This window comes from Leucopleurus acutus (assembly GCF_964270905.1).
Source record: "Leucopleurus acutus genome assembly, chromosome: X".
NCBI lineage: Eukaryota > Metazoa > Chordata > Mammalia > Artiodactyla > Delphinidae > Leucopleurus > Leucopleurus acutus.
The window spans coordinates 4,789,336-4,813,935 of record NC_139148.1 but is presented as its reverse complement, the minus strand read 5'-3'; the positions used below and the strand labels follow the sequence as shown (position 1 = coordinate 4,813,935).

The 24,600-nt window shown below is 44.6% G+C and overlaps 1 protein-coding gene across 5 annotated transcripts in view; it reads right to left on the bottom strand.

Moving 5' to 3' along the window:
* Window positions 1–24,600, bottom strand: part of LOC309978695 (steryl-sulfatase-like) — a 180,366-nt gene that overhangs the window by 31,313 nt on the left and 124,453 nt on the right. For all 5 annotated transcript variants that reach the window (XM_082865229.1, XM_082865225.1, XM_082865227.1 and 2 more), the window contains one exon: window positions 4,930–5,067. In XM_082865229.1, coding sequence (XP_082721355.1) covers window positions 4,930–5,067 — 138 coding nt within the window. The remainder of the gene's footprint in view (window positions 1–4,929; window positions 5,068–24,600) is intronic.

Here is a 24,600-nt window from a genome sequence, read left to right as displayed (position 1 = left end):
GCCAGACAGAGGAAGACAAATATCATATGATGTCACTTATATATGGAATTTAAAACATGACACAAATGAACTTATCCGTGAAACAGAAACAGACTCACAGATATAGAAAACAAACTTATGGTTACCAAAGGGGAAAGTGGGGGAGGGATAAATTAGGAGCTTGGGATTAACAGATACACACTACTTTACATAAAATAGATAAACAGGGCTTCCCTGGTGGCGCACTGGTTAAGAATCTGCCTGCCAATGCAGGGGACATGGGTTCGAGCCCTGATCTGGGAAGATCCCACATGCCGCGGAGCAACTGGGCCTGTGCACCACAACTACTGAGCCTGCGCTCTAGAGCCCATGAGTCACAACTACTGAGCCCACGTGCCACAACTGCTGGAGCCCATGCTCTGCAACAAGAGGAGCCACCGCAATGAGAAGCCTGTGCACCGCAATGAAGAGCAGCCCCTGCTCACCGCAACTAGAGAAAGCCCGCGCGCAGCAATGAAGACCCAATGCAACCAAAAATAAATAAATAAAATAAATCAATTTTTTTTTAAAGTTAAAAAAAATAGATAATCAACAAGGTCCTACTGTATAGCACAGGGAACTATACTCAATATTTTGTAATAACCTGTAAGGGAAAAGAATCTGAAAAAAATAGATATATGTGTGTGTATAAATGAATCACTTTGCTGTACATCTGAAACAAACACAACATTGTAAATCAACTATATGTCAATTAGAAAAAAAAGAGAGAGAGAGAAAACTAGTAGTGTCGCTATCCCCTCAACCCCACAAAATTAAATTAATTTTTTGAAATGCAGACTACAGCAGAATCTAATGTTCCTCTGATTAAAAGGGATTAGCTGTTGAACTCTGTGTCGCGATTTAATCACAGCCATTCTACCAAGGTGGTCCGTAGATTTCATTAGTGAAACAGACTGAGGAATACGGAGGGATCACTGAGCTCAAATAGTATAGATTTTTGTTTTTTAGGGGAAGGCTGAATAATGACCCCTAAAGATGTCCATGTTGGAATCCTCGGAACCTTTGAATTGTACCTCATTTTCTGAAAAAGGGACTTTGTAGATATGATTACATGACTGATGGCGTGATGGGGAGATTATCGTGGATTATCTCGGGGGGCCCTAAGGGACAGTAGGAGTGCCCTTAGTCGAGTGAGGCAGGATGGGATGTGACTAGAGAAGAGGAGGCCCTGTGAGGAAGGATAGATCTTTTGGAGCAGTTCTGATGAAGACTGCAAATCAGGATTGTTCTGAAAGGATGCTCTTTTGATCAGTGAGCTCAAACGGTGTGATTTCTCTGTGTTTGCATAAATCATAGGAGTGCATGCAAGTTCACAGCTTTAGAAAACAAGGCGTCTTGACACTGAGAAGTCTTTGGTCATTCCCCATAGCTAGAAGGAAACTGCATCTTTTTTTTTTTTTTTGAGCATCATACCGTTAACAATGTTTCACTGTGAACTTGATTTCAACTAAACTTGACAAAGGGATAATGCTTCGCAATAGAGTGGTGGCTCAGCTATTAATACAGTGTCAGACACCGATGGTAGTTCTAGCATTCAAACAAAGTATGTCTAACACATTCAATATGTTTCTTAAAAAAACAAAAAAAACAGGGAGCAGCTGTGAGCCTGCTCTTCAGATTGTATGAGAAGCCCAATTCCAAGGCATCCTTCAGACCCTGGACACTCTCTTTCTGACTCATCCTCACCATCCACTTAGGTCTCTGAAGAGTCAGCCGTCGACACAAAATGCCAGTACATCTCCTGCTTTTCATCATCAGGCTCCCTCAGATTCATCGCTGGTGGTCATCTGTCCCCGAACCAAAGCTCCGTCACACCATATATGTGACTTTCTTAAATAACGTGTTACTTGCTGACCACATCTATTACTGTGACCTATGTACACGTCTCGGCAGCAGCCACTAAGCAACTTTGGAACCTAACAGACCTTCACCGGGGGAATGAATGGACGGGGGAGCCAGTGCATGAAATGCAGTCTGGGACTCCATCTCGAGAGACACTATCATGTATAAAATAACATAAAAACAACTCTCCGCGCACAGTCCATAACCTCAAGGAAATACGACGAAAGCACCTCATCTTACTCTACAGGAATACATACTTTCACTTCTCGCTCCTCAAAAATAAGACTGAATAGAGGAGGGCTGGCTGAAAGAGTGGGTTAATCCTGTTCCGAGTAGAGACACCTGCTCAGTCATTTCACCTGTGCTGAGTATCAGTCGTGTGTCCTGCACGGGGGAGGGAACGATGACAAGCAAAGGAAGTGGTATAAACATCCAGTGAGGTTGTCCAGACCCGCACTGAACAGGAATCCTTCCCTCCTGGGTTCCAGGTAACCGAAGGTGTAAACAAAGGTCCCGGCCCCCCAGTGCTCAGAATTTGAAAGGACTCAGATGTGCATGTCGAGGATGTAAATAGAAGTATAAGGTTTCACAGGCTACGTGCTGCCATTGGGATGGGTGACAGACTGCCTTTTCACTGTCTGTTTGGTTCAGGACTGGTGTGATCTGGTGTTATCCAATTCCTGCCAGTTTGCAGAGTAAGCCATGTGCTTCTCTCCTCATCCCAGCTCTACTCACGAGGGTATGTGGTTGGGAGAGTGGAAAGAGCTCGAGGTAGAAGGATAAGAGCTCAAGCACACTCTGGCTACCTCCTTCCCAGCCTGGTCTCCTTTGGGAACATTTCTTGGGCCCTGTTGGCCGAGTGAGGCTCTCCTTGCTGTATGCACCACAGGCATCTTGTGCCAAGAATGTCGACACCCTTGTTAAATCGCATGGGCCTCCTTAGGCTTCCTCCCACCACCCCCAACCCAACCACCCATGCAAACAACTAACCACTCAACCAACCAGCCACTGACCCAACCAACCATCCAACCATCTACCCAACCAACCACCCACCCAACCATCCACCCACCCAAAAAACCATTCACCCACCTCCCCACCCACCCAACCACCCACCCAACCAACCAGCCATTTACCCAGCCAACCACCCAACCATCCACCCACTCAACCAACCACCGACCCACCCAACCACCCACCCACCCAACCAACCACCCAACCAACCAGCCATTTACCCAACCAACCATCCACCCACCCAAAAAACCATCCACCCACCTATCCACCCAACCATCCACCCACTCAACCACCCACCCACCCACCCAACCACCCACCCAACCAACCAGTCATTTACCCAACCAACCATCCACCCAACCAACCAGCCACCCACCTACCCACCCAACCGACCAACCACCCAATCAACCACCCAACCATCCACCCACTCAACCAACCACCCACCCACCCAACCACCCACCCACCCAACCAGCCATCTACCCAACCAACCATCCAACCATCCACGCAACCAACCAGCCACCCACCGACCCAACCCGTTGACCATGGGCTCCTTTAGGGCAGGGACCGTATTGTTGCCTCTAACCCAGTGCCAGATACACAGTTCAATCAGGGTTTTGTAAACTAATGGATGAAAGCACTCCATAGATTAGCATTTCATATCTTTGTAGGTAAACTCTGATTTCCTGAGTCCCTGGGAATCTGTGAAACATCCATGTGAGAGAATAATGAAAGGGCAATAAGGCACCTCATGGCTTTAGGGAGCAAAATTCAATGCGCTTTCCTATGTGTCACGCATCTTGCTTTATTCAGCAGCCCCTACTGTCTGGGACGCCTTGCTTTGCCTTTTGCATGGTCACTTCTAATCATCCTCCCCCATGTTACATCCAACCCACACCCACTGCAGATTCGGGTGGTGTCCTAACCCTTAGCACGGATATGCCCTTTGAGGTATCTCACCTAAGTCTTTGTGAAATGGGCCACATGTTATTATACCCAGGTATCTATGTCTCATATTCGCAGAGTGTATGTTGTATAAGCAACTTGGGGTCAGCAGATGGGTCTTATCTAATATCCCCAATGACGGGTAGCCTGATCCATCTTGGTGGTGGCTTAGCTAATGCTCTGTCAGGAAGGAAGCATCAGCCCACAATGCTGTAGCATGTGGAGATAGGCAGAATAATGACCTCCCAAAGATGTCAGCATCCTCATTCCCGGACACTGTGACTAGGTTACCTTCCATGACAAGAGGGACTCTGCAGACATGATTAAGGGTCTAGAAACAGGAAAAATTACTCTGGATTAAGTGGGTGAGCCTGACATAATCACAAGGGTCCTTAAAATTGCAGGCAAGAAAGTCAGAGTAAGTGAAAGAGATGGAATTATGGAAGCAGAGGTCAGAGAGAGAGAGAGAGAGGAAGGTTTGAAGACACTGCATTGGTGGCTTTAAAGGTGGAAGAAAGGGTCCACGAGCCAAGGAGAGTGACCACCTCCAGAAGCTGGAGAAGGCAAGGAAATGGATTCTCCCCTGGAGCCTCCAGAAAGATGCAGTCCTGCTACCATCTTGATTTTAGACCAGTGAGACCCATTTCAAACTTCTGATGCCCAAATACAAGTTAATAGCTTTTTATTGTTGCTGTAACAAATCAACACAAACTTCCGGGCTTAAAGCAATTGTAGTTGTAGAGGTCATGGGGGGAGGGTGTAAGGGGTCTTGTTTGAACCAACTACACTATGGGGCCAACTACACTATGAACCAACTACTATGGGGCTGAATTTAGATTTAGGGGGAAAACACCCTCATTTTAATGTCTGGACACAGAATGCGTGCTTTTAAGTTCTGGGGGGACCACAGCGGAAATGGTCACTTTGGCCATCTGAGTTTTCAATGCCTGTGACCCAATAAAGCCCTGTATGTTTCAAGTGGCAGAAGAATAGCACCACAGCTCCAAGGTCCAGGAGAAGGCGATGAGGGGGTGAGCGGCGGGGGGCAGGCAGAGCACAGAGCTGACACCGTGCCATTTCCCACCAGCACAGATTGCTCACCTTTATAGATTCCGTTACTGCCTCCGTGACCTTCCCCTTTGACAGTCACCTCCTCTACATGTGCTCCTTGGTCCGAGGAGAAGTAGACCAGGGTGTTATTAGCCAGTTTCAACTCATCTAGAACATCCAAGATCTGCCCTGAAGGGGAGAAAACACTCAGTGTTAAAATAGTGCAATCTTTACAAGAGAAAGGGAGGTGATTCGCCCTCACCGACCTGTCTGTTAATTTCTCATGGTGAGAAGGAGATGGTCTTACACACTGAGCTCTCCTGTGCTGATCCCAACAGGGGATGCAGCAGAATCAGAAGGAGCACAGTGGCCGGGCTCTTGGCAGAGACAATGAGAAGATGTAGTCAGTGAATTAAGTATCATCTACAAGCATCATTTGAACGTCCAGGCATCATGGGGTGACCCTGTAGGGAGACCTGATAAAGGATTCTAGAGGAATCAGGCTCACAGATCATGAGCCCCTTGGAGGAAGATGCCGGAAGAGAGAAGCCAAATTGCTGCAATCACCAGCTGGCCTGAGGCTATAAAGAAGTCTACTGGTTTTCCTTATTGACTGGAAAAAACTAAATCATCACTCTTCCTCTTATACAAACAAACATCTCTAAAACTATTTTATGATGAATGACCTTTTTCATACTTACCATAGATACCCAGGTCTAAAACTGTCCATCATGAAAATAAATATTCCTCACACTTTCCTTTTTCTTTTCCTCACCTTCTTTCCCCATACTTCACATTGTATACTAACCCCCATATAGCAACCCTTCAAAATAATAATGATGATACCATGGTCAACAATGAGAGTAATGGGTACCATTTGTTGAACACTCTGTCTGCAGAGGACTTTATTCCATGTTCTCTTGATTACATCATACTGAACCCTACGAGTAAAGAGCATTGGCTCCACTGCACAGCTGAGGGCAACAGTGCTCCAAAAAGATACATGACCTGTTCAAAGTCACAGCGTTAGCAAGTGAGAGACCCAGAAAGGAAGAGTTAAGTCTGACTGCAAAACCCAAACTCTCAAACCCTGCAGAGTTAAGTGGATGAACTCAGTGAAAATCACAGAGGAGTAAAAAAAAAAAAAAAAAAAAAAGACATGAAGGAAAAAAAGTTAGAGTTACATCCTGAAACACCCATGGATGACATGATAATGATGGCTGCTGTCTTCAAATTAATCCAGGAAGAAGGGAAGTGAGTACAGAGCGTGGATTAATAAAATCAGGCGTGACTTCATTAATTGTTAAATGTGGATCCAGGGCATATGGCAGTTCACTGCACTTTTCTCTCTGTTTCTATGGATGCCTCAAATTTTCCATAAGAATAAACAGAACAAAACAAAACAAAACAGAAGCCAGCTGAAGACTGAGGAATGGGCTAAAACACGGACTCTCTGATTAGGAAGCTACCACCTGCTCTCAGATCAGAAGAAAATGATGGTCAGACCAGAGGTATATAATTTACCATTTTCACGGAGATTGCTACATTCACATGCCGCCAATTTAATTTAGTCCATCCATGCAGTTACTGTTTGAGGTATTAAAGGGTCTGACTCGGTTTTTTGATGTTTGACAGCTAAGAGCTTTTAAGTCTCACCTCTGCCTCTTCCACTTGTGCCCAACAAGCTAATAAGAAAGCCTGGGGGCTCCCTCCCCCAGTGCCCATGGAAGGTTCAAACTATGCCAGCTCCTACCTCCATGTGGGAACCCACATCCAAGCCCCAGCTCCTACCCACCATGAAAGCTGAATCTGTCTCCTTTCCCATCTCCCTCAAGCCATCTTCAGACCAGCCTAGGCGCTGTCCTGCTTTCCCCAGAAAGCCTCATTATATGTGAGACACAACCTTTTCCACATCCTCCTGGGGTGGCTATAGCATCACTCGTCTCGACAGGGGACCATCTCTTCACTGTAGGTAACCACACAACTGGAATTCTAAAAGGACACCAGGCATTCTTTGCAGCAGAACTAATAACTGGATATGGGTAATCCTATCCATCAGGTAGGTCATGCCCTCCGCGGAGACGGGCCCTGCACTCCAGGGTTGCACCTTCACCAACTTGGTCCAGAAAAGGGGCAGAAGGCCACAGAGACAACCCTCCACAGAGGTGGCAGACATGATTTCTGATGTGAAAGCAAGACCCCAGTCATCTGTTACCAGACATATTCTTGCTATCTGATTGCAGTGCCACAGGCTAGAGTACATTCAATCTTTTTCAGTGTTTTAACTCATATAATAAACATTCCTAGAAGCCACACCATATACCTATATGTCATCCTCAGGACCAAAAATAATATGCACGGGGCCATTTTAGTGATTTGCCACCCGTGATAAATCATCGTCAGCCAGACATTTATCGTGCTGTGATTTGGTTCAGCTAAGCAAACCACGTGTGCACTCGGGCTTGGGGGAGTTTGACTCTGACACTAATTTAAGGCTTATCACTTTGAAAATGGTAATTAGTTTAATGAGTTCACAGAGGAAGAAGCAACAAGGCCATGTAACCCCCACTTAACACTTTTTTTCTTTTTGCGGTACGCGGGCCTCTCACTGCTGTGGCCTCTCCCGTTGCGGAGCACAGGCTCCGGACGCGCAGGCTCAGCGGCCATGGCTCACGGGCCCAGCTGCTCCGCGGCACGTGGGATCTTCCTGGACCGGGGCATGAACCCGTGTCCCCTGCATCGGCAGGCGGACTCTCAACCACTGTGCCACCAGGGAAGCCCCCCCCGCCCCGCCACTTAACGCTTTGAAGGAAAAATGCCCCTTTTGGTACATATAGTAATTTCTAAATAAAATAACACAGATTAGGCAGAGAGCAGAGCATTCAGGGTTTTACTTCCTTATGTTCTAATTGCTATTTTGCAAAAGGGCATATAACCACGCACCTCCATTTCAAATGAAATTCACCTTTCATATATTACACAGAAGTATCTTAGCATGAAGAAAATGCCGTGAAGAAATGCCTTTTTAAAAAATATGGCTTCCGTGATAACTTCTATGGACACAATGTAAATATTTAGAGCACGTTTATTTACAATTGCCAAAACCTTGGAAGCAAGCAAGGTGTCCTTCAGCAGGTGAACGAATAAACTAACTGTGGTCCATCCAGACAGCGCGATATTATTCAGTGATACAAAGAAATGAGCTATCAAGCCATGAAGAGACATGGAAGAACCTTAAATGCATAGGGCTAAGTGAAAGAAGCCCATCTGAAGGGGCTACATACTGCATGATTCAACTCTATGACATGCTGGAAAAGGCAAAACTAGGCAGACAGTAAACAGATCAGCGCTTGTCAGAGGTTGGAGGGGAGGGAGGGAAGAAGAGGCAGAGCACAGAGGATTTTTAGGGCAGGGAAAGTATTATGTACGATGCTGTAATCATTATGCATTTGTCCCGACCCACAGGAGGCGCAATTCCAATGGTGAACTCTAATGTAAACCATGTAATTTAATTGATAATAATGTATCAATATTGGCTCATCAAATGTAACACATGTACCCCGCTAATACAAGAGATAACATGGCAAATTGTGTGCAGAAGAAATGAATATAGGAAAGCTCTCTGTACTTTCTACTCTGTTTTTCTATAAACCTAAAACTGCTAAAAAAAAAAAAAAAGTCTACTGGGAATTTCCTGGCGGTCCAGTGGTTAGGAGACTGCACTTTCACTGCTGAGGGCCCGCGTTTGGTCCCTGGTCGGGGAACTAAGATACTGCAAGCCACACGACACGGCCAAAAAATTAAAAAAAAATTTTTTTTTAGTTTTAAAAAAAAGAAGCATTATTAAAATAAATACATATTAAAAAATAGTCCAGTAATTTTTAAAAGATGCCTTTCAAATGCACTGTTGCCTCCTAGACTTCCTCATCCATGTATTCAACATGTGTTTGCAAAAGCCTAGTAAACACAGGCTAGAGACCGGGGCACGCAGAGGGTCACGGATGGCGTTTGTTCCCAAAGCCTCCTGGTGACCCTTGCCTTTGCTCAAGCCAGCTACATCTCCTAGGTACAGATTCCCCTCTAGGCTATTTTCATATTCAGACGAAGCTGCAGCTGCATTTACGACACAGACTCCTTCTACTAAATTATATCTTGCATCCTTCCCCATTTTCACACTCCTCCTTAGATATTTCCTCCAAATTCCAAGACTTCAAATGACCATGATACTTGCTACATGATACATGATATTTTCTTTGTCCCCATCAATTTTTCTGATTCATTGCCTAGAGTGATAACTTTATCCCTTTCATCAAAATCACTGCACACCACTGGGCTGGGATTAATACGAGAGAATCTAGCTGAGGCCACCATGCATTTACACACAGAAAACCATCAGATTTCTGATTTCCTTTTAGTCCTTTTTTCTCCTGCAAGAGGCACCCTTGTACCTAATAACTATTTGGGTCTTATGCCAGCATCTCATTCAGAAAGCCCGGGGCCCATTAACCATTAAATTTTTCATGATATTGATCCTATAAAGTTCTAACGTATTTCTCTTCTAAAAATTGTGCCCAGAAATCTCCTGTGGGAACAAATACTGCTGGATTATTCTTGCTTTCAGACCCATACATTGGAAGTCAGAGGTCCACAAATATTATCTTTCAGAAGGTTCTCCAGGTATAATGATACCAATGTACGTAGGATGATAGTTTTGAATTACCGATGGCGGGCTGCAGGATAGCTTATAAATGAAACACTTTATTTCCAAAGCTTTCTCACATTCTTCCTGGAACGAAACAAATACAGGAAGCAAGCCATTTTGAGAAGAGCACTTTGTTATTTAACCAGAGACAATAAGAGCTAGCACACTGGAAAAGATGAGAGCTTGTCATTCTAAAGGAGAAAACCTGGTGCTGTGAAAATCGGGGTCCTTCCTCCTTCAGGTGTGAAGCCTGGGTCCTGGACAGTTTGTTCATTCCATTGCTTCACACCACGAGCGGGTGCCAAGCCACTCTTTGGAGCCAGGACTGTGGCGCGCCACACAGGAGAGAAGGGTTTCGGGCGCTTGGGCATAATCCTAGCTCTGTCGTGAAAGGGAAGTGCTATAATGCAGAATTAACTGCTCAAGCTCTGGCTTCTGGGTCCTGACAGAAGCCAACCTGGTTTGAGCCCTGGGTCCCTGGTTTGCTCACTGGGGTTCTTTGCCTCTAAGTCAGAGGTGATAACATGTAATAGTAGAAGAGGTTGCCATAAGGGATGAAAGAGAATTGCATCCCAAACTCTTAGCCCAGCACTAGGAGTGCTCAATGCAGCTCAGCTCTTACAATGGAGTTAAAAATATGAGTTAAGCAATCAGTTTGCCTAAAATCCAAACTACAATGAGGTATCATCTCATACTCGTCAGAACAGCCATCATCAAGAAGCCTACAAATAACAAATGCTGGAGAGGGTGTGGAGAAAAGGGAGCCCTCCTGCATTGTTGGTGGGAATGTAAATTGGTGCAGCATCTATGGAGAACAGTACGGAGGTTCCTTCAAAAACGAAAAATAGAGCTACCATATGATCCAGCAATCCCACTTCTGGGGGTATAGCTGGAGAAAACTCTAATTTGAAAAGATACACGCACCCCTATGTTCATAGCAGCACTATTTACAACAGGCAAGACATGGAAACAACCAAATGTCCATCAACAGGTGGATGGATAAAGATGATGTGATATATATATCTATATATCTATATCTATACACACACAATGGAATATTACTCAGCCATAAAAAAGAATGAAATAATGCCATTTGCAGCAACATGGATGGACCTAGAGGTGATCATGCTACGTGAATTCAGAAAGAGAAAGACAAACACCATACGATATTGCTTACATGTGGAATCTAAAAAAATGACACAAATGAACTTATGTACAAAACAGAAACAGACTCACAGACATAGAGAACAAACTAATGGTTACCAAAGGGGAAGAGGTGGGGAGGGATGAATTAGGAATTTGAGATTAAAAGATACACACTACTATATATAAAATAGATAAGGAACAAGGACCTACTGTATAGCACAGGGAGCTATATTCAATATCTTGGAATAACCTGTAATGGAAAAGAATCTGAAAACGTGTATATATATGTGTGTGTGTGTGTATCTATATATATATATATATATATATATATAGATACACACACACACGCACATTGTAAATCAACTATACTTCAATAAAAAATTTTAAAAAATCAGCTTGCCTGATGGAAGCCTTGCTATTTCAGCAGATCTGTCTTTTTTCTTCTACAAGGTAGGTCGACTCAGGCAAAACGTCGAAGCAAAATGCTTTGATGTCCCTATTCACCCTTTTGGAAACATCGAGCTCATTAAGGAAAGAAAATATCTCCTGAGGCAGCCACCCACCATGAATAATTAAGGAAGACTGTCCACCTACTCAATGTAATTCCAGGGAACGCAGGAAACCCTAAAAAGTTCCCTTAAAACTACTTTAGCTAAGTCCTTCCTGTGATCAACAGGTGAATGGTGGAAGTCAAATATTCCCATGGAGGCTAGGATTTTAAGATAAATGAGAGTTTCTAATTGCAGCAGCTGGTGGTGGCTATGACTCTCCTTGGGGCATGGGAAATGCTAGGTGTTGCTCCAGAAAGCGAGCTTTACCCTATGTTCCGAGGCTCTCCTGAATCAGTTACTGAGTGGGATAGAGAAATTCTGCCATCATTGATTAACCCTGGAAAGGCAATTCTTTGTTTAGCTTATGTGGGATTAGAAGCGTAATCAACACGCCAAACATCAGGACATATCTGTCAACAAGCACACAGATTAATGTCTCCAGCTGGAAGCAATGTCCATGGAATGTAGGTAAACTCGATCTTGTGCTTCTTCCCAAAATTAATGGTCAAGATTTCCAAAACACCAGCCGTGGTCCTCTCCATCACATGGAGCTCAAGGGATCCCACAGATGGGATATTTGAAAGCATATGGGTTACCTACAGTATAAAATCAAGTTCAAAAGCTTACACATCAGGGCTTCCCTGGTGGCGCAGTGGTTGAGAGTCCGCCTGCCGATGGAGGGGACATGGGTTCGTGCCCCAGTCCGGGAAGATCCCACATGCCGCGGAGTGGCTGGGCCCGTGAGCTATGGCCACTGAGTCTGCGCGTCCAGAGCCTGTGCTCCGCAATGGGAGAGGCCACAGCGGTGAGAGGCCCACGTACCACAAAAAAACAAAAACAAAAACAAAAACGAAAACAAAAAAAAAACGTACACATCAAAGGGAAAAATAATATATGACCAAAAAAGATTGGATTATTTATTTGCAATGCATAAGATACAAAAATGATGTGCTGGCTTGTGGGGGATACGTGGGGGAGAGCTGGTGTTGTTTGTTCAGAAGCTTTGCATTTGTTATTTGATTCGAGGGTATTTTCAGACAGTAGCAAGTGAAATATTGTAATAAATAAACAGAAGATGAGGTGTTTTGCCCTACTATACTTGGATCTAATGCAAAGCTTGCACAAAATATAGTCTGAGACTCACTCAGATGCAGCCCAGACAGGAGGTCCGAGGAAGCATTGAAAACGAAACTCTTGCAGGATGGTTTTAGGACCTAGGAGTTGGCAGCAAGAGGCTGCTACATGCACTGCATTTCCACATCCTGAGTGATGAGACCAGGGTGGCCTCCACGTCTGCTAAAATCCGAGCAAGAGGGACCTCCCTGGTGGCGCAGTGGTTAAGACTCTGCGCTCCCAATGCAGGGGGCCTGGGTTCAATCTCTGGTCAGGGAACTAGATCCCACATGCATGCTGCAACATGCATGCTGCAAGAGTTCACATGCCATAACTAAGGAGCCCGCATGGCGCAAATAAGGAACCCACCTGCCACAACTAAGGAGTCGGTGAGGCAGAACTAAGGGGCATGCCTGCTGCAACTAAGACCCAGTGCAACCAAATAAATAAATAAATATTAACAACAACAACAACGTGCAGGAGAGGAGAGGCTCCGACCATGTCAGGAGCCCTTTCTGCTGAACACAGGCACACCTGCCACAAGCTTGTGATGCAGGAGTCCTGGAACCTTGCTGTCTGAAGGCCCTCGATAAAAGGCTAAATCCTTCCCTGGCAGCCACGGTGAAACAGACATCAACACACCCATCGCCACATCCTGTGTGTTTCCTATTCAACCAGATTCACCCACGTCCATTGATTTTGGGATCGTCCTCTTACCACGTCACTCACTTTCCCATCTCCTAAGTGTATACAGAAGAACTTCATTAGAAACACGTTTAGAAGCTGTCCCTGATCATTTTCCAAACAGTGACAGAAAAGTAAGCAAATGTGATAGTAAGGAACTGATTAGGCTACTTCATGCATTTTTTCATTCTTCTGGATGACCAAAATAATAATCAAGACCTTGTATGTAGAATAGAGGTTCCGTAGCATGTTCTTATTATATATCAGTGTCCTTCAAATTTTGACAAGCTTATTTGTCACCTTGGGAACCATGCTAAAATATATATTTTTTTTAATGATTTGATCAACATTTGTTTAATGCTTTATTTTTTTAAAGTATACTTAATTTACAACATTGTGTTAATTTCAAGTGTACAGCAAGTGACTGAGTTATATATATATATATATTTTAAAATTATTTTCCATTCTAGGTTATTACAAGATATTGAGTAGAGCTCCCTTGTCTCTACAGTAGGTCCTTGTTTATCTATTTTATATTTAGTAGTGTGTATATGTTAATCCCAAACTCCTAATTTATCTCCCCTGCCCCACCTAAAATGAAGATTCTGATTCAGTAAGTTTGGGGTGAGGTCTGAGAACCTGAGTTTCTTAAAAGCTCCTAAATGATGCCTATCTGAGGAGCATACTTTTAGAAGAGAGTTTCCCTATGACGACATGTTTAATACCTGCTGACATATAATAAAAGGAGAGGGTTGGCCTTTTACAGATTTCAAGAATTACACCAGGAATGAGATTTGAGTTGCAGACCACTGAACACATAACTTTTATACATGGTAACTAAACACAGTAAGTAGAGAATTAGGATTATTAGGGTAACTAAGAAACAGGAAACTGTAAGACAGAAATGTTGCCTATGTATGGATGACCCTTCCCTGATTCGGCTTCACTTCCTTCTTGGGTTTCCTGTGCGAGTTCATACTGTTTCCAGGAAACGCATCCTTATTTGGTGTTGTACCTGGTTGTTATGGTAATGCTGTGGTTTCCTGCATAAAACCCATCTTTGACCTCATCGTATCACAGCTGTAATGTGTGATGGTACCTCCTGCTCTGGCATCTGCTCTCAACCATCTGGGATGCTTTCGTGGCTCTGCTCAGCTGATCTTCTCCAATTAACACTAAATTATAAGTGTTCTTCTTCCAGGGTGTTGCATTTGCTGGAGAGAATTTGAATAACTCTAAATAGCCCTCCTTGTCACCAAGCACACCAGCGCTTTCCTGCACATACACAAGTGTCCCCGTTCCGTGCAGTGGCATTGCACACATGCGTCTGGGGGAAAACCAGAGTCGGTGTGCCTGTGAGTCAGAGGAAGGCTCCGTGGTCGGTGTGTGTGGTCAGCGCTTCCCCGGGGTGACAAGCATCACAACAGGCTGGCTGACCTGGGCAGCGGATAACCAGACCAGCAGGGAATCGTTTGACAGGACAGTGCTAGGAGTGAACACAGGTCTCCCCACTCTCGATGCAGCTGTGCCACTCTATTTGCTGGACTTCACTGTCTCGCAGAAAAGAAAGCCTGCAGCTCGTTTGCTCTCTGGAATGACCACAGGTTGAACTTGCCGTGGGAGGTTATCCGGGCTTTGTGATGGAGAACGATGCTGCCTGCACGCCCATGGGGCCATTTCTGTGATGGAAGCCAGTGAAAAGCTCTAGAAAGAGATCAGCCAGAACTTCTCCAGCAATAAGAGGGATCACCTCACACTTCCCGCCTGAGCTGGGCTGTGAGCACAGAATGTCCAGAGACGACGGACGGTGAATGATCCCGGAAACCGAGCCCTTCAGAGCGCTCTTATTTTATGACGCTCTCCTACACCATCCATACCCATTTTCAGTTTCGGGACTAGATTTTTTTGTTTTGTTTTTTGCATTGGATTTGATCGTCTATGAAGCTGAAGATACAAAATGGAAAATTATGCTTTCCTTTGCAGAAACCTTGTGCATTAATCACAGATTCAAACCCGGACACACTGACTAACACCCTACCAAGCTCCTCTCTTACGTTTGGTTCCGAATCCAAGGGGCCTCCAGTCCGCCAGCCTGTGGCTCCCCTGAAACGTCCGTCTAGCTCTGGGGTGATGCGTTGACTTTATGGGGAGAGCTCAAGCTCTTAGAAGCAGTTTAGGCCTGCCCGCAAGATCCTAAACACCAAAGCTACGGACAGAAGGGCTCTTTCGGAAGTGTGAAGTGTCCAAAGGGAACATCTCAAATAGAAGGTGAAATACTCCTAACGATACAAAAACCCACAAGATGGCCCAAATAGATGTCTCCTTTTCCATCGCAGACTTTTTTCTCCTCTATGATTTTTCTATTCAGTGTAATGGCCTCATACACACATTTTAAGCAAAGACGCTTTAACCATCTGTGAAAGGGAGAGTGAGAGTAACAGTAACAGTGATAATAAGAATAGCAGCTAGCATTTCTTGAGCACTTCTTGCAGGCCAGACGCCATGCTGACTACTGTAAATACATGACGTCATTTCATCTGATTAGTTAAGTCAACTAATTCCAGCAGGTGCCATCCATCTCCTCAGGGGGATTGCTGCATTTGACATTCTGACGAGCCCTCCCTGGGTCAGGGCTCAAAAGCAACAGGTATTCAAACTACTTCTGACCCCACGTTTTGACTCCACCTTTCAAATATATATATACTGGTCCTCAGTGGGATATCATTTGAACGTTGCTTTAACCCCATCTCCCAAATCCTAATTTCCCTTTTCTCACTCTGCCTAGAAATATCTAACTAGCAAATTAAATGTGTTAATTGGAAGAGGTTGAAGGTGGAGGAAGTATTAGCCGAAACACCCCTGTGATACCCACATCTACATCCTCCTGTTCTGTGCACCTGTTTAATTTCCAAGGCAGACATGTCTAAAGTGTACAAGGCAAACTCAAGAACACAGGAACGGAGGGACTCCTAGGATACAGAAGCTGCATGAAAACCACTGGAGGCCATTGGTCTAAACAGGCTTGTCTTTCTTTTCCTTTCTTCTTTTTAAATTATTATTTATTTACTTATTTATTTGGGGCTGCGTTGGGACTTTGTTGCTGCACGCGGGCTTTCTCTAGTGGCGGCGAGTGGGGGCTACTCTTTGTTGCCGTGTGTAGGCTTCTCATTGGTGGCTTCTCTACTTGTGGAGCAGGGCTCTGGGCACGCGGGCTTCAGTAGTTGTGGCACGCAGTCTTCAGTAGTTGTGGCTCGCGGGCTCTAGAGTGCAAGCTCAGTAGCTGTGGTGCACAGGCTTAGCTGCTCTGCGGCATGCGGAATCTTCCCGGACCAGGGCTCAATCCTGTGTCCCCTGCATTGGCAGGCGGATTCTTAACCACTGCGCCACCAGGGAAGTCCTTGTACATGTTTTTGATGATGGCCATTCTGACTGGTGTGAGGTGATACCTCATTGTAGTTTTGATTTGCATTTCTCTAATGATTAGTGATGTTGAGCATTTTTCATGTGCCTCTTGGACATCTGTTTGTCTTCTTTGGAGAAATGTCTATTTAGGTCTTCTACCCATTTTTTAATTGGGTTGTTTTTCGATATTGAGCTGCAGCTGGAGAAGAGACAAACCTACTGTCTCAATTAATCCAACAAACCAGAAATCCTTCCAGGCTCCTGAGAAGCAGTGTAGCCTAGTGGTGGCTGCGCAAATCTTACACAAGTCGCTCACCTTTCTCAGACTTCACTTTCTCACCTGCAACGGTGACGAAAATCTCGCAGAGCACAGCTGTGGGGAGTGAACTAAACAACCCGTGGCAGATGTTAAATAAGTGACTAGGATATACCAAAGGCTTTTAGAGTTTAGCTATTGTGAGTCAATAAATGTTTACTGTTGCTGTTGTTTTGTAACCAGAAATTTTATTAATCCTGTTTGAATTGATTGTGCAACTTCATTCCTCAATAACTTAGGGTACTATCTTCTTTAGGGAAATGATTTACGAAAGAGTGTTAAAAACTACTGGCTTTAATTTGAGAGGTAAATTCAAGGTAAAATAATATACATCCCAGGCCCGAGAACGTGAAATTAAGCTTCGGGGTTTGCAAAAATGGTAACGTGGTTATAGCGTTTATGAAACCCAGAGGTTAGTGATATATAAGATAAATTAATTTAGAGAATGAAAATCAATGTTCTACACAATGAATTTCCAACTAAATCTTACAGCGAAAAGTCTGGATCAGCAGACCTGCACCGGTCCTGTTCCAGCGCTCTCTCCCCACCCTAACTGCCCTCCCCTTCATGCTTGCACCTCTAAGCTGAGGTTGCAAAAACTTCTTTCTGCAGAAAATTTACTATTTTGTCACAAATACAGATTCACTGGAAACTCACACAGGAAGGGAAGAGAACTTCCCTTATATAGAAACTTCCCGTTCTATAAATAGAAAACATATATTATATACATTTCCTTTATTCTTGCTGCCCTATCATTGGATTTTCTGATACCCCGATTTACATTAAGCTCTCCAGATGTGCGTACCTGATGCACACATATAAAATCAAGAAGAGGTTAATGGAGAAAACAATTGCACTTTGGAAGATAAAGATTCATCTGCAAGAGCAAAGCACTGAAAATTAATGCAGTTGATACAGATGATGAACAGGCAGATGAAAAGATGCTCAACATTGCTAATTATCAGAGAAATGCAAATCAAAACTACAATGAGGTATCACCTCACACTGGCCAGGATGGTCATCATTAAAAAGTCTACAAATAACAAATGCTGGAGAGGGTGCAGAGAGAAGAGAACCCTCTTGCACTGTTGGCGGGGATGTAAATTGATACAGCCACTATGGAGAACAGTATGGAGTTTCCTTAAAAACAGGGTTGCCGTATGATCCTGAAATCCCTCTCCTGGGCAGATTTCCAGACAAAACTATAATTCAAAAAGATACATGCACGCCAGTGTTCACTGCAGCACTATTTACAATAGCCAAGACGTGGAAGCAACCTAAGTGTCCATTGACAGAGGAATGGATAAAGGAGATGTGGCACGTATATGCAATGGAATATTAGCCATAAAAAAGAAGGAAGTAATGCCATTCGCAGGAACATGCATGGACCTAGAGATTGTCATACCAAGTGAGGTAAGTCAGAAAGAGAAAGACAAATGTATATCACTTATATGTGGAATCTACAAAAATGACACAGATGAATATATCCACAAAACAGAAACAGAGTCACATAGAGAACAGACTTGTGGTTGCCAAAGGGGAAGGGGGTGTGGGAGGGATGGATTGGGAGTTTGGGATTAGCAGGTGCAAACTAGTATACATAGAATGGAAAAACAAGGACCTACTGTAGAGCACAGGGAACTGTATTCAATCTCCTGTGATAAACTATAATGGAAAAGAAAACAAAAAAGAATGTATATATATATAATATATATATATATATGAATCACTTTGCAGAAATTAACACAACATTGTAAATCAACTATACTTCAATAAAAGATAAATAAATAAGTAAATACATAAAATGGATGCCATTGAGAGCAGAGCCCAGGACTCACTACAGCAAGTAAGGGATGTGTCACCTTGGTGGACAAATGGATGGGGCAGGGGTCACGGAGGAATACAGCAGAAAAGAACTTCAACACCGCCACCTATACAAGCGCGGTGAAGGGGGCCAATTAAATGGCTCTACTCTCTATGTCCCCTGTGGCCATAACGTGCCTTTGTCTTAACCACACTTTCTTACGTTGCCTCTAGGTTAGGATTCCATTTCTCTCCTCTTTAAAAAGATGCATGTAAAGAAGCCCAATAAACATGGTGGAGGGGTTCATGGTCAGTGGGCACGGGGTTCAAGTATCAGACTTCAGGAGGCAGCCCAAGTGTGTAGATGTCTGATTCTGCCGTGTAGACAGCGTCGGAGACTTAACAGGGTTTGCAGGGTTGATCTGCAGTGGTTAAGCAGCCATCGACCTGGAGATCATTCTTCTCCCTCCTAAAACAAGGGCAAGCCCTCCAGCCTCTCCCTAGGCTGCTTTAAGAGCAGAATGAGTTTAAGAGCAGAATGAGTTCTGCTTTAAGAGCAGAACTGATGCCAATCAGCAGATGGGTGACCCTTTAGGCAGTGTGCACGGGAAGATCAGACCCTGACCAGTGACCTCACCTCCGGCGATGGGTGACCCTTTAGGCAGTGTGCACGGGAAGATCAGACCCTGACCAGTGACCTCACCTCCAGCGATGGGTGACCCTTTAGACAGTGTGCACGGGAAGATCAGACCCTGACCAGTGACCTCACCTCCAGCGATGGGTGACCCTTTAGACAGTGTGCACGAGAAGATCAGACCCTGACCAGTGACCTCACCTCCGGCACCACGTAGACCTGCCAAGCAGCAAATGAAGAAGAGAGAAAGACAAATGTATATCGCGCTTTGGATTAGGATATGCTCCACATGGGACTCTAGGGAGACTGTGAACAGAGGGGTTGAGCATCTTTCTCCCGTGAGAATAAAGACCCTACCCCAGGAGATGGCCATTCTGAGGATGGGCATCCCGGCACGTGGCATGACATGCAAAACAAGGTCACGCACAACAGAGCTCCGGATGACAGCAAGTGGAGGCCCCCTGCGTAGCCACAATGAGCTAAGGGACTTCCTGGCTTGTGTGGGGTGAGGAGGGGAAGGACACGTGTAGCACACGATTTGTAGTTCCGTGCATCACACTCACGCACACACACACACATGCAGGTGGGTGTGTATTCGACCCTGGGAGCCGTCAGCACTCACAAAACCTGTGCTTGTCCTGAGTCTGTTTATACTGCCCTGGTCACAGGTTCCCTTTCTTTTTAAAACAATTTTTAAAATTTATTTAATTTTTAAGTGAAATTTTTCTTTTGAGATAATTATAAATTCATAGGCGATTGTAAGAAATGATACAAAGAGATCCACGGTAAAGTATTTAGTTTCCCCCAATGGTAACACCTTACAAAACTCTAGTAGAATATCACAATTAGGATACTGACATTGATACAGTCAATGTCAACGGACAAGGTTTCCATCAGCGTAAGGATCTATGGTTGCACTTTCATAGCTACATTCACTTCCCTCTGGCCACTACCCTTTCCTTAGTCCTTGGCATCCCGTCCATTTTTATAATTTTGTCATTTCAAGAATGTTACATAAATGTAATCACGCAGTAGGTAACCTTTTTAGACTGTTTTTTTCTTTTCCGTTCAGCATAATCCCCTTGAGATTCATCCAGGTTGTGGGTATCATAAGTTCATTCCTTTTTTCATGCTGGTATGGATGTACCATTGTTTGTTTATAGGTTGTTTCCAGTTCAGGGCTGTTATAGGCAAAAATGCTATAGGCATTTATGTAAAGATTTTTGCCTAAAGATATATTTTTGTTTCTCTGGGATAATGGCTCAGGAGTGCAATTGCTGGGTTAATGGCTGATATATGTTTAGAATTTTTTAAAGAGATACCACACTGTTTTTCAGAGCAGACAGGTTCCCTTCCTTTTGCCCCAGTTGAACGGACTGCTTCCTCCTCAGCCAATGATGTCTGAGCCAGCCTCGCTCCGGTGCGGAACAGCTGTTTTGTACGGAAGCATCCCCGAATGGGGATGAGGTGTCCAAGAATGGAAGCAGCTACGCTACCGGCATCTATGGTCATTCCTTCTGCTTCAAAATAAACAGCAATGCCCTTTCCTTTCTCTTCTTCCCCTTAGCTTAACTGCAAAGCAGCACCAAGCAAAACCCAAATGCCAAGTTGTAGAGACAAAGCAAAGTGACTTTTCTCCAAGTCAGTGCTCAAAGCTGCCAAGATTGTCCAAGACGCTTATTTCTTGTAGGTTTCCGTCATCCTAATGCATGACTTGTTTACTTGCTACAAATCAGATGCATAAATGCATTTATAAGGTGGCTGTTACCGATGTAATCTCGCAGGCAGGCAACGGGGGTGTCGACAAGAGTTATCTGACGGGCAATTCTGCCTTCAAATGATCGAAGTTAAAAGTGAAAATGCTGTAAGCTTGTCATTTTTGCTCTCTTCTGGCTATTGTCTTACTTTAGAATGAAAAAATACTGTGACAACACTGCTCCTTCTCTAACAATTTTCTATGAACTGGGAATGTGAGCACGTTGCCAAAGGCCCATTTTGCCAGGAGATCATGGAGCTGAATGTCACTGAGTGTTGGTTTTAAAAGTTAAGTAACTGAGAAACATGCACATTTTTCTGTAAATTAGAGCCGATGGGTGCATCTGCTGTCAGTGACCTTAATAAATGAAATTTTCTCTTTAGGGCAGCAAGCACCCAGCAAACTCCAGAAACCACAGAGCTTTGCTCTGTTTTAGTTTTTTTGCATCAGTGGTATCTGGGGTACCCAACGGATAAGGATCCATTTTGGTTGGAGAAAGAGTTTGTTTAGGGATGTATGCTACTTGATGACCTGGCTTCGCTTTTTCTCTACTGCTTGGGAGCAAATCAAATGACTTATAGAGTCCTCCGTAAAGAGACTTTCCTTCCCAAATGCTTCCATCCTAAGGTAACTGAAAAGCATAAAGTCATAACTGCCCCAACCCAGGGCTACGGCCGCCATATTGAGAGATGCAGCCAAGTGGGTCAGCCCAGAAACCACCTGCAAACACACAGTTATCTCCCCGCAGACTCAGTCAGTGGCCCTGAATTCCCGATCCACAGGGTTTCTTGGAGATGCAGCTCCTTCATCCTGTATGCAGAGTCATGTTCCAGTGATCTCAGATGGCAAAGACTACAGAAAGATGCTATTGATGTAATAGGGAAGAACCTCTGTATTCTATTACAAGTTCATCACTGAAGGGATGGTGCCTATATACCTAATGGCCCATCTCTGGGGACCCTGTGTTCCAGGTCATGAGCATGAAGCTGAAATACCTTTGCTTAGCTCACAGGAAACATCCTGACCAGGTCCCCCTGTGAACGACTGCAAGAAGGAAGAAATGAACACCTCCCCTCCAGAGGCTGACCAGCACCAGAAAATGTTTGACTTTACTCCCTCCCCTTTTAGTGTAAAAGAAGCCTGAATTCTAACTTGGGGAAGATGGGTCTTTGGGACACTAGGCCACCACCTTCTTGGTCCGCTGGCTTTCTGAATAAAGTCACTACCCCTTGCCCCAGTAACTCGTCTCTCTATTTATCGGCGTGCTGTGCAGCGAGCAGTATGAGCTTGAACTCGGTCACATTTACTCCATTTTCTCATGGCTACACATCAAACCAACAGGATGTCACAAGACACATGAAACTGGCACCTGCGACATCAAAGGCCATTTGCTCCCCTTTCCCACCAAAAAAGACTAAGAAAGTATAGTTCGAGGAGAGGTGGTGAAGTGCAGACACACAATGAAAGTTGTGTGTGTAGCTGTCATAATCCTAACGGACATCTACAGCGTTCTTAACACATCCTGGACCGTTTCCAAGATGGCCCAGCAAGAGAGGCAGTGTTTTTTTTTTGCAAAGTTTTTCTTTTTAATTTTTTTTTAATTGAAGTATAGTTGAATTACAATGTTGTGTTGATTACTGGTGTACAGCAAAGTAACTCAGTTATACATATTCATATTCTTTTCCATTACGGTTTATGTTAAGCTTTCCAGATGTACATATACATATACCAGTTTGCAACTGGACAGGCAATGTTAGCATCCCATTTTACAAATGAGGAAACAGAGATCCAACCAGAGAGGTAACCTGCCCCGGTTTACCCAGGTTTGGAGCAGGTGGGGTGGAACCTCGGGCCTCTGGTCCCAAAGTCTATGCCCTTCCCTGACAGGCCCACTGCCGTCAAGATGCAGAAGCCACGTCTCACGACGACATCTGTCACAATAACACTATGTGGGGTGTCACAGCATGGACCTGCGTCAAAATTCTGCCTCTGCCACTCGCCAGCTGTGAGAGCTTGCTGGGACAAGCCGGTTCCACCTGTGTGCCTTGGTTTGCACATCTGTAAAATGGGGTAATGCAGCCCCCACCTCACAGGACTACGTGGGAATTGCTACGGAGGCACAGCACCTGGAGAGAGTAAGTGGCAGGTGAGAGAAGAGGCACACGCTTACTACTGGGAGAATCAGTATTGCTAGGGAGCCAGGTGGTGGCGGTGTGACAACAGGACGAAGTCTGAAGACGCAGTGAAAACCACAGGGGCCAGGACTAGAGGCAGGAACACAACACCAAACGTCTCACTGAACACAGCCAAGAGCAACTCCATCCCTAACAGCCTTTTTTTTTAAAAATTAACTTAATGTTTTAAAATTGGGGTATAGTGGTTTTACAACGTTGTGTTAGTTTTTACTGTACAGTGGAGTTCCCTGTGTTACACAGCAGGTTCTCATTAGTTATCTATTTTATACATAGTAGTGTATATATGTCCATCCCAATCTCCCAATTCATCCCACCCCTGCTTTCCCCCGCTTTGGTGTCTACATGTTTGTTCTCTACGTCTGTGTCTCTATTTCTGCCTTGTAAACTGGTTCATCTGTACCGTTTTTCCAGATGCCACAAATATGCGTTAATGTACGATATTTGTTTTTCTCTTTCTGACTTACTTCACTCTGTAGGACAGTCTCTAGGTCCATCCACGTCTCTACAAATGACCCAGTTTCCTTCCTTTTTATGGCTGCGTAATATTCCATTGTATACAGTGCCACATCTTCTTTATCCATTCATCTGTCCATGGACCTTTAGGTTGCTTCCCTGTTCTGGCTATTGTAAATAGTGCTGTAATGAACATTGGGGTGCATGTGTCTTTTTGAATTATGGTTTTCTCTGGGTATATCCTAACAGCCTTTTGAGAACTGTCTTACCTGGAAGAAAGGGCTCAGCTCATGAATTGCCTGCCTTTGTTGAAACCGCACACTCAGAAACATGGTTATAAATGTCTTCCAACAATCCCGTATTTTTTTCCATCTTCTAAAAGTAAAAATCGATACAGCTTTCACTCTGATTTTGAGGATTCTAGAAACAGGATGAATGTGCGTCCTAACTCTCTTTGCAAAGGTGACTCATCTAGAAGGAACATGACCAATTCAGGACCATCAGGGGAAGGCAGAGTAGGACCCCAGGCGTGCACCTTGAGCTTTGGATGCAGGTGGGATCCGCACAGGTGAGGGCAAGTGGAAACATGGCACCTGCCAAACTGCTCCCTCCTCACTGCCCGCAAAGATATTTAGGAGCAGAGCAGGGACCTCCCTTTGGGGATATTTGGGGATAACCTCTCCCCTGCACGATCTGAAGGCTTTGTGACCCCGGCCAGGTGGGACAGTAACACCAACGAGAAACAGGTAGTGGAAGGGGTGTGGCTGCCATCCCTGTCTGCCCTAAGATGCTTGACACCAACCCCCGGGGGTGTCAGGACAGGTGTGAGCCGATCCCCATGTCCACTCACAGGGTAGACCTTCCTTGTCAATTGTCCCGTGCTGGTCCCCATGGGAGGAGATCCCCTAACTACAGACACCTGATATACAGTGGCTGTAAGGACTCCACTGTTGTGAAATGCACAGAG